Source organism: Lactuca virosa, chromosome 4 (genome assembly GCF_052849685.1).
Source record: "Lactuca virosa cultivar CGN04683 chromosome 4, Lactuca_virosa_CGN04683_v6, whole genome shotgun sequence".
Classification (NCBI taxonomy): Eukaryota; Viridiplantae; Streptophyta; class Magnoliopsida; order Asterales; family Asteraceae; genus Lactuca; species Lactuca virosa.
In genome coordinates, this window is record NC_136429.1 from 350,986,541 (window position 1) to 351,000,872 (window position 14,332).

A 14,332-nucleotide genomic window follows, 5' to 3' on the forward strand; every position below is an offset into this window, starting at 1 on the left:
TTTTAACACTTGGGCTTCACCTTTCTGGGAAACTACTTGGGCCTTGTCTTATTCCGGTGACCAAATAGAATCCAAAGAAACTCCAAATCAACCTCTCGCTTTCGCTTATTATCTGACAAAACTGTCAATCTTATCATCACGGGTTGAGTGCTTGAGAGGAACGTTAGCATGATAAAAAAATGAGCTATTTTTGTATTTGTAGTTTATTTAACCATTTACCCAGTTTAACCCTCGATAGCTTTTATATATAGTTATATTTCCCTTTCATTATTATTATTTGTCGGACATCACAAATATCATTATTTGACTTGTTTGAGTGTTTGAGAGGAATGTTACCATAATAAAAAATAATGAGATATTTTCGTATTTGCAGTTTATTTAACCATTTACCGAGTTTAACCCTCGATAGCTTTTATATATCCATATATATAGAGAAACCATTTAGGGCATCACAATGCAAGTAACATAATAGTTGAATGAGGTGATGATTATGATTAAATAAAATATGAATAAGTTGAATGAGGTGATGATTATGATTGAATAAGATACGAATGAAGTTTGGTTGATACATTGAATGGTTCAATAGAAGGAATAAATGGATGATGAGGATTGAATAAGAGCATAATTGGTTGTGGATGTTTATATATATGTGTTTAATGGATGATGTGACAATCGATTGAGCTATAGAATTGAATGGATTGTGAATGCTCTGACTATTTTGATACTTCATTAAATTTTCTTTCAATAATATCTCTACTGGTGTTCTCTTTATTTTGTGGCATATACATTGAATCTAGCAACATTTACATGAAATAATGACTTTGAGTGTAAATTAAAATAACATTTGTAACAAATGAACAACCTAAAAATTAATATCCGGATGTATTACAATTTAAAACAACTACTTTAGTTGCATGTAAAGAACATAAACAAAGAAAAAAAAAGTATCCTCAAGAATAGAGCTGATCATGTTAATAGTGTAGGAAAGAGTCGTCATATCTGGTTTCAAATCCAATTTAAAGGGATGTTGTATTCGATATCTCCTCAAATAATTAAGGATGTTGAGCTCCATCGCAACCGGTCGAACGACATGAGTTTCCATGTTCTTCTCGCTCAACGAGGTGAACGTCTTCTGGGAAGTTGAGCTTCGCTTTACTGCCTCTAAAATTCAGAGCAGCGTCATCGTAAGCTCGAGCAGCAGCAATGGCAGTATCGAAAGTGCCTAACCAAACTCTGCTAGCCTTGTTGGGATCGCGTATCTCAGCTGCCCATTTTCCCCAAGGCCTACGTCGCACTCCTCGGTACTTTCTTTTGGGCTGTTGTTCGTCTTCTCCCAGGGTTTTTGAATTGTATACGTATCTGGTTTCTGTTGCTGCTTCTACGCCATCTGCGACACCATGTTGACCATGAACAATAATGGAGTCTTGAGTCATTACATGAACGTTCTCCTCACGTCCTCTTTTTCCTGCTCGGCCGCTGCAACCACCGCCAGCCACCACATGTGAAAGCGCAGAAACCATTGCTGACATCTCCTCCTCCCTACTACCACTGTAGCCACCGAACATTGGACCCAACACCTCCTCCAAAGTCAGCCGACTGTTGTCATCGTCATCGACCATAATATGGTTGACCATGCACATGCTTTCATGATCCATTGGTGAAGTGAATCGGTGGCTTACCCAACGATACCTGGAGGTTATATATATGACTTTTGAGGTCGGCTAGCCGTGTTATAACCCAACTCTCTCCATCAAGTAGTTTATTTATTCGAGGCACCTAATACTAAAATAATATTTTTCTATCCCTATCCACACTTCCTCAATGAGAAAATTACAACTTTTTGTATATTTTAAGCTGTACCAAAAAGTCTAAATGTGTTTCGAGAAAAGATTATTTCCCGTAAAAGTAAGATTTAAACTAGTGAAATCCAACCAGCTATTATGAGTTATGAAATGAGAATCTATTTAATGTTTTAATGAAATTATTTATCAATAAACCTGCTTAACTATATTTTCGTGTCCATTTTAATAAAAAGTTAGTTTGTAACCGGTGACAAATGTCGCAGGTAACGGTATGTTACTTCTTTTACTTATTAATTGTTTGTTGCAAGATCAACCAAGTATAAGGAATTTCCATTTTAATCATCACTCACAATTATTTCCTGTAAGGATCTTTAATTTCGTTTGAGAAAATTGGCAGCTAATTTGACTTGTTAAACAAATTTATATGGCTTTTTTTATTTAACTTTTATCTTTCTATTAATATCATTATGGTGGTCCCATATCTCACAACTTCTCCAACCTATGCAACGTTGTGATCAATTATGTATGCCGTCATTTTTTACACTAAGACATTGTGGAAGCTCTTTAGATATACCAAATGATCGATTTAAACGTGTAGCCCTCTAATTAGAAATATTTATAGACACGAATCTAACACGGATATCTCCAGCCTATAGACACATCCTATGTTTTATTTATTTTCCCTTTTTTGTCTTAGGAGTTTTACTCTATAAGTAGATATCTCGCTCCATTGTAATAACATAATTAAATATGAAAATTTAGTCTTTTATGAAAATCATTGATATCTTTATAGATCGTTCATCTTGGTGGTTTAGGATCTCGTTGATTTTGGTGGTTCAGGTTGATCCTTTTTTTTTTGGTGGTCCTACATTTGCCTTTACGAATCTTGATGGTGAGACTCTTATCTGAAACCTTTATCGTTTGTCCCGGTGCATTAACATTTATAGACTCTCTCATGGTGGTGTCAAAGTTTCATTTATCATTAATCTTGGTTGTTGGTGATTTGTTATCATCAATATTATTTAAGTTTTTTTTTTTAATTAAGCTATATATTGATTGAATAGTTCAATACATATCGATTGAAGGCAAACGGGCAACAAGCTGCGCCGCTAGCCCTTTCTGGATAGCAAAATCAATTCTTTTGAAAACTACATTTGTGGATCTAGGAGATATGACATTAGAATGCATGACCCGTTGGACTCTATTGAGGAGCTCCACCGCCTCTGGTGCGAGAAAACCAAATGTATCGAATGCAAAAGGAACAAACACATGTTGATTTGCTATACATGCATTCTCGTGCTTTACCACTTTGCACGCAGCGGCTTTCAAAGCGGCATGCCCAGCTGTGAAACCCCCGCTCCCCAAACCAACGAGAGGAGAGACCCCAGTAAGATCCACGCACGCATGCTTCCCTCCTATCCATCCAAAGACCAAAATGTCAGCCGGTCTAAGTGTGGACCTTCCTTCCTGCGGGTCCGTCAAAAAGTTCACTGGCGCTTCTTTCTTCACAGAAATACCAGCACGCCGACAAGCATCAAAGAGAACATCCCGAACCACATCATGTCTATACTTGAAACCAGGGAGCTCTCTACAATGAACCGCGTGTTCCCCAAAGGTATCCAAACATGCCTTGCGACAAACTGGACATATCTCGTCAATTGGGAATATGGGAATCATGAGGTGGTAACGAAGGATAGTTCGGTACTCCACATGAGACATATGTTGGCCAAGACCAGCAATAGGGATAGTTAGCAGAAAATCCTGAGCATGAGGCGCCCGCAGACACTCAAAGACTGCTTTCTGTCTGACAGTCATGTCAAAGTCGACTTCCATATCTTGGACGATTTTGCTAAAAAGGGCACACGCCAAAGCTTTTTGGGATTTAGGGGGGTCGGTGTCCTTATTAGTGAAACCGCTACAGTCAAATCCCAGAATCGTATTGCGAAGACGAGTCATAGCACATAGGTAATCCGAGTCCATACCACATATGTCACTGTCACGTAAGATGTGGTCTTGTAATGCCCAAGATTGGGCCCTCGAGGCTACAAATGCGTAGGAGGAAACCTCGTAGGCTGAGTACAAACCCAAACCACCGAAACGAATAGGTAAGGAAGCCAAGCGCCACTGAATGTCTCCAAAGAAGGGGCCTCCACATACCAAAGAAAAGTTTTGCAATGCCCATACATGATCGAAGCAAAAGGAGCTCACTCTGCGGGTCACATAGTTGTGGAAGAAGGCTCATCAAATCAACAGCATTGACCGCTCTCTTCATGGCCAGCCCGCTAATAAACCCTGCGTCTCTGCTAACAGACCCCCCAAGGAGCTTCACCCCCAAAGAAGGTCTCCCTATATCCATTGGAAATAAATCAGCACGAAGCTTCCTACCATCACAGGAGGGCCAAAAAATCTCCGTTTTCTTGATGTTCAACTCCAGACCCAAACCTGGACCATGCAACCGAATTATGTTCAACACTCTAGCCACCTCCTCTGAATCCCCAATGACAGTCCCATCATCTAGATACCAAGCATGGAGAAGGAGCTTACAGTTGTCTCTAATCTTGTGCACAAGCGGGTGCAAAACGAGGGCAAAAAGAAGAGGGCCCAAGGGGTCACCTTGCTGCACCCCATTGGCTGACAATATATGTTGGGCTCCGATATAAAGTCTCGCTGCTTGCCCGTATAAGAAATTCACCCACAAAGAAATGGAAGGGCACATCTTCTTAACCTCGTGGAGAAATGCTGATCGATCAACCAGGTTAAAGGCATTCGAAAAATCCACAGTCAGCATTACAAGAGACCCATCATCATGGTGTTCACTCAACACCCTATTGGCACTGTGTAACACAGCCTCAGCACCGCCAGATACACCAACCCCGAACTGAAAATCATTAAGGTACTTGGCCATTTCTTTACCCACACCTTCCATGGCAACCTTGGAAACCAGACGTCTCCATATAGTGCCTACTACAATCGGACGGATCCCGTTGTCAGGTTTAAGTAGAGGCGTGAGAGGAGCGGATGCAACAAACTCTGCCAAAATGGTTGGACATCTTCCCGCTAACCATAAATTAACAACTGAAGTGATAGCATGTATGAGATCTGTGGCAATAGCAGACCCTTCTCCACAAAGGGCGTCTAGTAAGTGTTGAGCCCTCAAGCCATCTCTCCCGCAAGAAGTTCCTTTAGGGAAGGATTTGATGCAACCAAATACACAGTCAAAGTCTGCTACAAGGGGAGGTTCAGAAATTATGGGGCTCGGCATGGATGGGGGTGGTCTGAAAGGGTGTTTGTCCTCCAAAGCTTTAATAGTATCACCATTATATGGTGCAACACCCGATGAGCATAACACTTTCACTGCTGCGGTAAAATGACCATCTGCAACCTTACGGAGACACTGTCTGATGTTGGTGTTACTTGATGTAGCCTCTTTCTGAAGGATGCCTCCACCCTGTCTCATAGCTCAACCCTCAGGATTGTCTAACATATTTTGAACTAACTTCGTGATACCACCCTCTTTCCCCCATGTATCCAAGGACTGCAGGATGGAGCTTTGCTGTAAGGATTTTCTATTCCCAGACCTACATTCTTGTCTATTTTTGGGTCTAAACACCTGCAGTGTGCATCGAGGAAGAAGTAACAAACACATTCATGCCTCAACCGAGCCAGGTTGGGCAATCACCTTGTATAGAGCGGTCTTCAAAGCCTGAGAGAAAGCAAGACGACAACTATGGGGGATACTCTTGACAGTAGTGATAGGCTCTTTAAAAACACGATCAAGGAGCGCAACATCAAAAACCAAACCTCCAAGAGTATTTGTCACCGACTCTTTAGTTGACGGCTTTAGAATACCGACAATATAACGACTCGAGCCGTCATCCCCTGTAACAAACCCCGCACGACCATCCGGGTGATGACAATAACGGCTAAGAGCCTGCAAAGTCATACATTTCCCACACATCCATTGACCAAAGGCCTTCAAAGTTTCTTCCACTGCCATAAATAAACCAACATCACTATAAAGAGCTTCGCGTAACACACTTTTACGGTCTTCAGTAGGTAAATGATGCCTTTTGATGTGTGAAATCATACGGCCAATCCCCTTACTTCCCACTTCACTGTTTGGGCAACAATGGAATCTTTTGAACGGGCACAGACAAATATCACTCGAACTTGTGGAAGAAGAAGCCATATAAGAGAACAAGCCTCGAGATATAGCTAAAACTATGAAACAATATTTAACAAGGAAGGGAAGGATATGGCACACCAACACAAATGTTGGTGTGCACAAGAAGCATCCAAACTAAGCAAACTACATTATCTTGAACAATAAAGTTGCAGCACGAGAAAAACTGGTTTAGGCATTTTATCAAACACTTGGTGGGCAACAAAATTGGCTTTTTAGAATTTCATCTTCTTCCATTGAAACATCAACCCAAAATCTCTAATTTAAAGAAGATAACCCTCAAAGAAAGCCTTACTTAATCCAACCAACAATTCATTTTCTCTGATTTTGTAATCAAATTCCGAAATCAAATATTCCCGATATTTGTTCTTGAAGCTCTAATATGCTTGGCACTTTCCTGTTCTTCACTTGACTATTGATAAATAATAACACAAAGGGTAAGCAAATAACCCATCACCTTAACATCCTTCAACCCACGCAAACACCATCCATCACCATTTAATCAACATCACAGAAGACGTCACCGTCTTCATCATCACGCATCCCAGTTCTCGTGTTTTTGCTGCTGCTGGAAGTATAAACGCAGAAGAGAAGGAGGAGGGTGCGATTGTACCCAAAAGAAACTGAGAGATTGTGAAGCTTGTATGAGGAAAAAAGTGAATTCTTGATCAAAATACCAACCGGAAGAAGGGGTACAGACGTAGCTTGATAATAGTAGTCAACTTGAATGAGTTTTCAATTTGATTCTCCTTCCTTAACAGAGAATCAGCGACGAAGCTGTAAGTTTTCTGTGTTTTTCATTAAGCAAATGGACGTATAACGTTACTGTATTGGTTGAAGGAAGCGAGTCCAGTGCGTAGGTTGTGGTTTCACAGGGAGCAGATTAGCGCTGTTTATATCTCATGATGCTTTCATCCTCAGTGAATACTAATCAACACTGAGCTTTCAGAAATGTAGCAGAAAGAAAAAGATAGATAATCGAATGCTCTTCCCAATTGAAGATGAAGTTAGTCTGTGAATTTGGAGCGGAAGGAAGGTGTGGAGTACACACTTGTTTAAGATTGATCAAGTTTCAAAGTACATTGTCATTTAGGGGCGAAGCCCCTAAACGAACGAGGGTCCGGGGACAGCGCCCCTGGGAGCGGGGTCCAAGGGGCGGCAGCCCCTGGCGGGGTCCAAGGGGCAGAGCCCATGGCTGGGGTCGAGCTGACCATTGTATCAGAGCTGAAATTGTTTATATAGGGTATGTTACTATATCAAAAATGCATCAGAAAATCGGATTTTCAAAGAATTGACCATTGTTTGACCCTTATCCAAACTTCCGTTTTTATGACAGTTTTCAGACAAAGATCATAAAGTCGGTTTTGGTCTCATTTCTGGGATATACAAAACTATCATCAAAAATTCTAAGTTCTTGTCTCTCTAAGTCTTATTCGATTAAAGAATATTGGGAGTACCACCCAAATGCTATAATCTGAAAGTGTTTAACACAATTATCAGAATTCCAAGCCATTAAACCCATATTTCTAACATTGGTGTCCCTACCTCTCCATGTTTTTATAGTGATCATATTCTATCTGGTTACCAGTAATCTCTTCTGTAACACCAATGTGTAATACTTTACTATGAGATAGTTTGAGAGGTTCATAGGTGTTGGAGTGAAACCTTCGTCTAAGAATTAGAGCGTATAAAGACGATCATAGTAGGAGTGGGACTTATGGGCGGATTGATGATTAATTTCATAGGAATTTGGTATCAGAACTTAGGTTAACCCTTTCTTTTCTAGAAAATAGGGACACCTAAAAGCCCAACTCTATATGAAAAATATAGAAAGTTCTTCATCATCTGTAATATTCGACGAAAAGGGCCTATGCCTTAAGAGGTGAAGAACTTTAACGAGAAAAATATATTAAAACTGAACCCATCTATGATAAAGAGGGACCCAAAGTGGCCAGATCAATTTTGTTCTTGATGATCCACCGAGGTGCCCTAATAGACGTGTAACAACCATATTTTTAAACTAAAATTTTCATTTTTAAACGCATAGAAAAATAGTTTTCATAATAACCATCTCTAAAAAAAATCATAATATCAAATACAATTTCCACATCAAGATATCAGAGTGTCCCAAAATATCCAGTAATAAAATCTCCAAGCGAATGTGTACAATCAAGCATTCGCTTTCCCGCGATACTCAGAAGTACCTGAAACACATTTAATCAATAATTGTAAGCACAAATCTTAGTGGGTACCCAGGATATCACACACGGAACAACACATAAAACAACTATGGGTTATCAGCAACCCTGGAGACTACCCGAAGTCTCAATGGGCAAACAACACGCCCTATGGGTTATCAGCAACCCTGGAGACTACCCGAAGTCTCAACACATATAACAACACATCACAATAATAAAATTTAGATCCAGCTGGTCATCGCATGTATATACAAACAGTTGTTCTACCATACAGGTAAGAATAAGTGAAGAAACTCACCTGACACTGATGACTGATAGAACTCACACCCAAACTGCCGGAACTAGACTCCGCCTAACTAAATACATAGATTATCCTTAATTAATAATTAAGTTATTTTCACACACACTACTAAGCCCAAGTCAAGTCTAGTCCACACACTTAGAGTAAAAGACCATTTTACCCCTCACAAATACCTCACCATCCACTTAATACTCAAATGGGAAAATTCCACAAAAAGTCAACTTGGTCAATACGCTCGACGTACCTGACCCTACGCTGGGCTTAGAGTGTATCGCCAGGAGACAGGCTCGCATAAGGCTACGCGGGGCGTAGCCAAGCGTACGCACAGTGTACGCACGTTGTTCCCACTATCTTCATGCAAAATGTCTTAATCCTTAAGACATTCATTATAAACACAGATACCCCAAAATAACGTCTTAGTCTATAAAGTCTCTGAATTTAAGCCTTTGCATGGCTGAATAAGCTTAAACCTCAAAGCCCTAACTTAAACCATACTCAAAACCACCAAACTCTTTCATGGACAAAAAAGGGACAATCAAGCAAACATTTTTATGACTCTAGATGTCCTAAAACACATGAAAGGACAGCTAATATGCTCTGAAGTACACCATACTCACAAAGATCCAAGCTTCGGACAAAAAGCTTATAAATAACCTCATTAAGAGCTCTAGAAAGAAAAGCACCACAGTATAAGCTTTATACCTTTAGAAGATGCACAAGGTAAAGTACAAGTTGGATTTAAAGACTAGAATGCACCACCTTCTTCCCCAAGAACTTCCTTCTCAACCAAGAATGCTCAAGAATCACAAACAAGCTCCAAAATCTCTCTCACAAGGCTAGGGTTTGATATCTAGGGTTTAGAGGGAATGGAGGTTGGCTAATGAATGTCCAAGGGTGGTATAATGTGTTTAAATATGGGTCACAACTCAAAAATTAGGGTTTAGGAACACCACCGAGTACGCCCGGTGTACTCACATGTACGCCCAACATACTCCCCATGTCGTATTGACCTCCTCGCTGACTTACGTCCGATGTACTAGGCTCGTACACCCAACATAAGTAACCATAATGCAAACAAGTGTAAAGCCAAGGGCTAAAATGGAAATACCTGATAACGGATGTTACAAGAAGATTCCTAAGGAACACTCTTACCCCACATGTGGGAGGAATATTATCTGGACTTGAGCAAAATTCTAAGATTAATTAGAAGGGGAGAATGATATGAATATCTACACCACCCCTAATTTTTAGTACATTTTGTCAAGTGGCATGCCTTAGATATGTATCATCATCAGTAATGCCTATCCGGAGTCTTTAATCCTAGATACCTTAATTCAAAGTTCTTTGTTCCAGAAAAAATCCTCATCAAGGATTAATTCTAACCATCCATCTAAAGCTTTCCTAAGCTTACCACATTTCTAGAGTTTGGTCAGAGCTCACCAATCCAAAGAAACCTTTTTTATGGAGTATCATTGTACTTTGAATTTTTTTTCTATCTGAAAACAAGTCATCTTAAGAATTGGAGTCCCTCGATCCGTAGGGCCTTATTTTTGAGAGATCGTTTTCAATCCTGGAGAGCCTTCCAAACTTTGATCTTACAGAGTATTTTACAGTATTATCCTCTATCTTAAGCACACATCATTTCCAAACTCATTAGTAGTTTTTATCCTTCCCAAGTTCTTTGTAGAAAAGCCTTATTATGCAAAATCATCTAAAGGACTCTAGGAAATCTCTCTTCCAAAGCGGAGTCTTAGGCAACAATTTGTGAACATAATCCAGTAGTTCCAACACTCCTTCTAAAATAATCTTATTATTTTATATTATTATAATAATTTGACGGTTTGTATTTACATATTTTAAGGCGTAAGTATGATCACTCATGTTTGGAAATAGTAACAAGATTGGGATATCTCATATCTAGTAATATCATATCTTTTCCATATTTTTTAGGATTCGCTTCATGTAGAAAATGCTATATTTTATTCATTTTCATTTTTTTTCTTTGGAATTTGCTTCTATAAGTAGAGGCTTATCTACATTGTAATAAACAACTTAAATGATACGAAAATTTAGTGTTAATCTTTTATGATAATCTTTATAGCTTATAGATTGTTGATCTTGATGGTTCATACTGGTCTATTTATCATTGATTTTGGTGGACCTGAATTTACGATTCTTGGTTGTCATACCTTTTTCTGAAACCTTTATCGTTTGTCTCGTTGGCTCGACCTGATTTCACTTTCTTGGTGGCTTCAAAGTTTCTTTTATCGTTAATCTCGATGACTTTATCTTTATGGATTTCTATGGTGGATCCTATTATACATAATTACCAGTTTCTTTTCTATAAAATTACCTTACGCAAATTCAATTATGTGGCATATCAGTTACCGCTAAAAGGAGTTACCATCCATCATATCCTTGTGCCAATGATCGCCTATGTAACATCTATGAGTAATACTTCGACATGAGATATCTAGAATGGTTGGAATGAGATGGAGTGAATTCCTCGTCCGATGGTCAGAGTTTCAAAAATAGAACCTCATGGTGTTGGTAAATATTATGAGTTGGAGTGTTGTCCAAATCTTCCAAGTTTTCCTTGAGCAATAAAGAAATTGTTATAAGGAAGGTTTAGGTGTTTATCTCTCTAGAATCCAAGTTAAATGCTAATATGTTTAGTTTAGTATAAAATTGGTTGCTAGGTTCATGTATACACAATTGAGATTGAAGTTTTTTAAGTTAGTTTTTACTTCAATAAAAACATATGTGAGTTATGCAAACATTAGTTTTCTATTATTCTGCTTTCCTTTTGAATTGGTATCAGAGAACATGCGAAAGATTTTTTGTGAAAGAAGAGCTTGCAACATCAGAATCTCCAACAAGCCCAATCATAAAAAAAAAGGTTTCCCTATGCAGAAGGAGTTGTGTGACAACAACTTCCATATCCTTTTTTCGTTCTTCACACCAACAACTTTCCGTGCTTTCTGGTTGTTATTTCCTTAGAAAAAAAATGTTTCATGTCCCTATGAAGACTTTCAATATGTCTTTTAGTTGTGTGGAGACAAAAGACATGCAACCCTTTTAATTTCAACCCTGTTTTCATGTGTAGAAAAAAACCCTCAGAAAACCTTTCTTCTTTTTCTCAGAAAAATGTGTGGGAACTTATTCTTTTTTTTTCTTAAAGACCTACCATCTATTTTTCTATCAAAGTAACTCGAATCGTGTGGTAAAAAACCAACAGCCTTGTGTTAGAAGGTAATATTAGGAGAAGAGGAAGTTCTCCTGTTTGAAATCTGAAAAAGAGTTCACGTGGAGAATCTAAGCAGAAAACCTAAACCATAACAGTGAACCATTAGGTTTTTTGTTTCATGTGGCGGGTTACAACGCTTTGGATCAATCAACAACTAAGGAGGGATCAGAAATTAATTGTGACAACCGTCAAAATTGAGTCAAGTCAAAGTCAAAAAAAGTCAACAAGTCAAAACCAATCGACTCAATTAACCCTTGTATATTAGGGTTTACACTATGTAATTACTGTACAATGCAATATCTTAATGAGAGAAACATCATTTGGAAAGTTCGTGTGTTGAATTTTGTCACACCCCTAAACCAAGGATGGCGGAAACGTCCGGGGGTGGAGGACTTCATGTATAGTATCATAACAACAATTGTAATAGTAATTGAAGCAAACACAACCAACATATATATAATTGAAAAAGTGACATCATTGTATGAATTACATGTTTACGAATCAATTACAATATGTTGACAAAATATGAAATAGTAGACGCCTTAGCGCCCCATCCTCAAAAGCACTTGGTTACCTGTTTAATGATTTCCTGAGAATACAAGTTGTTTGAAAAAGTGTCAACACAAAGGTTGGTGAGTTCATAAGCTTTTGTTTGGTATTATTAAAAGCCTTTCGTTTGTAAAAGTAGTATTTGTGTTAGAAAATCCAATATTTTCCTTAATGTGTAAATGTAGTCTTAAAACCCAAAGACCGAAATGTACAAGTAATTTGTCATATTTATAGTAAAACAATGCAAGTTTAAATCGACATAAACTCGTTAAATTTTAATGAAGTTCCCGTAAATTCCAATGTTTATTAATACTTTATGTGAGTTTATTATAACCATACTATAACCAAGGTTGCCTAAAACGACGTTCTTCAGGCGTCGGAAATGTTATGACATTTGTCACCCCAGACCTATCGGTCTAACTGTTGCATGCAGTTTAGGTGTGGGTTTGTCAAACCCAATATAGATCTATACACAACTATCACGCTCTCCCTCAAGGAGACTCTGGTTACAATACATGACTTAATGGTAATTTGAAGTAAATGTCTCACAAAGTCATTAACGGAATTATGTGTTATGAAAACTTGGTACCGTATGGCCGTACCTTGCTTAGTGAAAATATCCTTTGTATAAATGTACCCTTTTTAAATGTATGTGTTATGTAATGTATCATAAACTATACATATTATAGTTTATCAACCAAGGGTAGTACGTAGTAATGTATGCAAACTATATTCAAAATAGTTTATTAAATGTTTGAATGTATCGGTTGTACTTTGATTATAATCACTTGTTATTCTTTATATTTTATATGTCCAAATCCATTTGTAAACTGATGTGTGTCTAAATATTAAGATAAAATGTCATATATTGCAATAACATATAATCACATAAAGATATACACCTTGCTCAACATGTTACAAGGTGAAATGAAATTGACAGCAACTTTTTGTTGTATAAAGTTTATGTTACTGTTCTTAGAAAATTTATAGAAAAATCATCAAAGCTCTAAATCCAAATCCGCAAATTCTGAGAGTTTGGAATATGAGTCTAGTTTGTTCGTAAATTTTATCATGATTTTTAGTGATCTCTAACAGAGGTGAAAATGTTCATAATCACAGACTGGTCCGGGTTTGCCTCTGAAATGATAGGCAGTTTTGTAAAAATCACCATAAATTGTAGAAAAATCATATGGAGATGTGCCAGTAGCCATTTTAAAGATAAGAGTTTGAACTACTTGCACCTGGAACAGTTTTGAAAACTAAAATATTTAAGTTGACCAAAACAGTCCGTGATCGAAGTTCATCTTTTCTGATGTAATCTGATAGAAAAAGTTTAATTTTGTTCTTGATGATTTTACTTGTATTCCCCCCTTAAAACTTAAGAAAAACATGTAAATGTAGGGGTATGAACTCACCTTATGTGGTTTCAGTAGATGAAAGTGAGAGAGAGGAAGTGTTCAACCCAAGAACACTAAGAAGATGTCTTGATGATTCGAGAATCTAACACCGAATAAGATGGAATTTGTGTAAGATATCAATGATTTGAGTAGAACGGAGTTTAATAATTATATGAATGATGAAGATACTTACTAATTGAAGAAAGAAATCCCTGAAGAAAGCCTTGAAGTTCTTGAAGTTGAGAGAAAAGATGAGAGAATTTTGGAGAGTGTCCTTTGGTTGCTAAGTGTAGAATGAAAGAACTTTATGGAGAATGAGGAGAGAGGATCAATCCTCCAGCTCTTAGAACGTGGGAAGAGCTGGAGATTGGGTGTAAAGGTCCACTAAGGAGACAAGGGGTAGTGGGAAAGAGTGGCTAATCATAGAGTGAGGTGGTGGTGGTTTGCTTTTGCCATAAATTAAGGAAAAGCAAATATTCCCTCAATAATTGGTTCAACCACTAATTCTTTTAATATATTTTTATAAAAACCCTGGAGATTTATATATTTTGGGGCCTTAGTTTATAAAATAAAGTTTTGGGTGAAAATCCCACGTTAAAATAATGAAAAACGGAGTTAAAACGAAGTCGTAGTCGAAAAACCGGTAAAAAGGGGC

The 14,332-nt window shown here is 38.0% G+C and overlaps 1 protein-coding gene across 1 annotated transcript; it reads right to left on the reverse strand.

Annotated features, from left to right (window-relative positions):
• Positions 1 to 757: 757 nt before the first annotated feature.
• Positions 758 to 1,736, reverse strand: LOC145168958 (ethylene-responsive transcription factor ERF110-like). Its single transcript, XM_079087599.1, has one exon. It carries the CDS (start codon positions 1,653 to 1,655, stop codon positions 1,053 to 1,055), a length of 603 nt encoding a protein of 200 aa, XP_078943725.1. The 5' UTR covers positions 1,656 to 1,736; the 3' UTR covers positions 758 to 1,052.
• Positions 1,737 to 14,332: the final 12,596 nt, after the last annotated feature.

Bases quoted from the DNA above. Each gene is read 5' to 3' on its own strand.
- LOC145168958 (XM_079087599.1), bottom strand. From the start codon at position 1,655: ATGGATCATGAAAGCATGTGCATGGTCAACCATATTATGGTCGATGAC.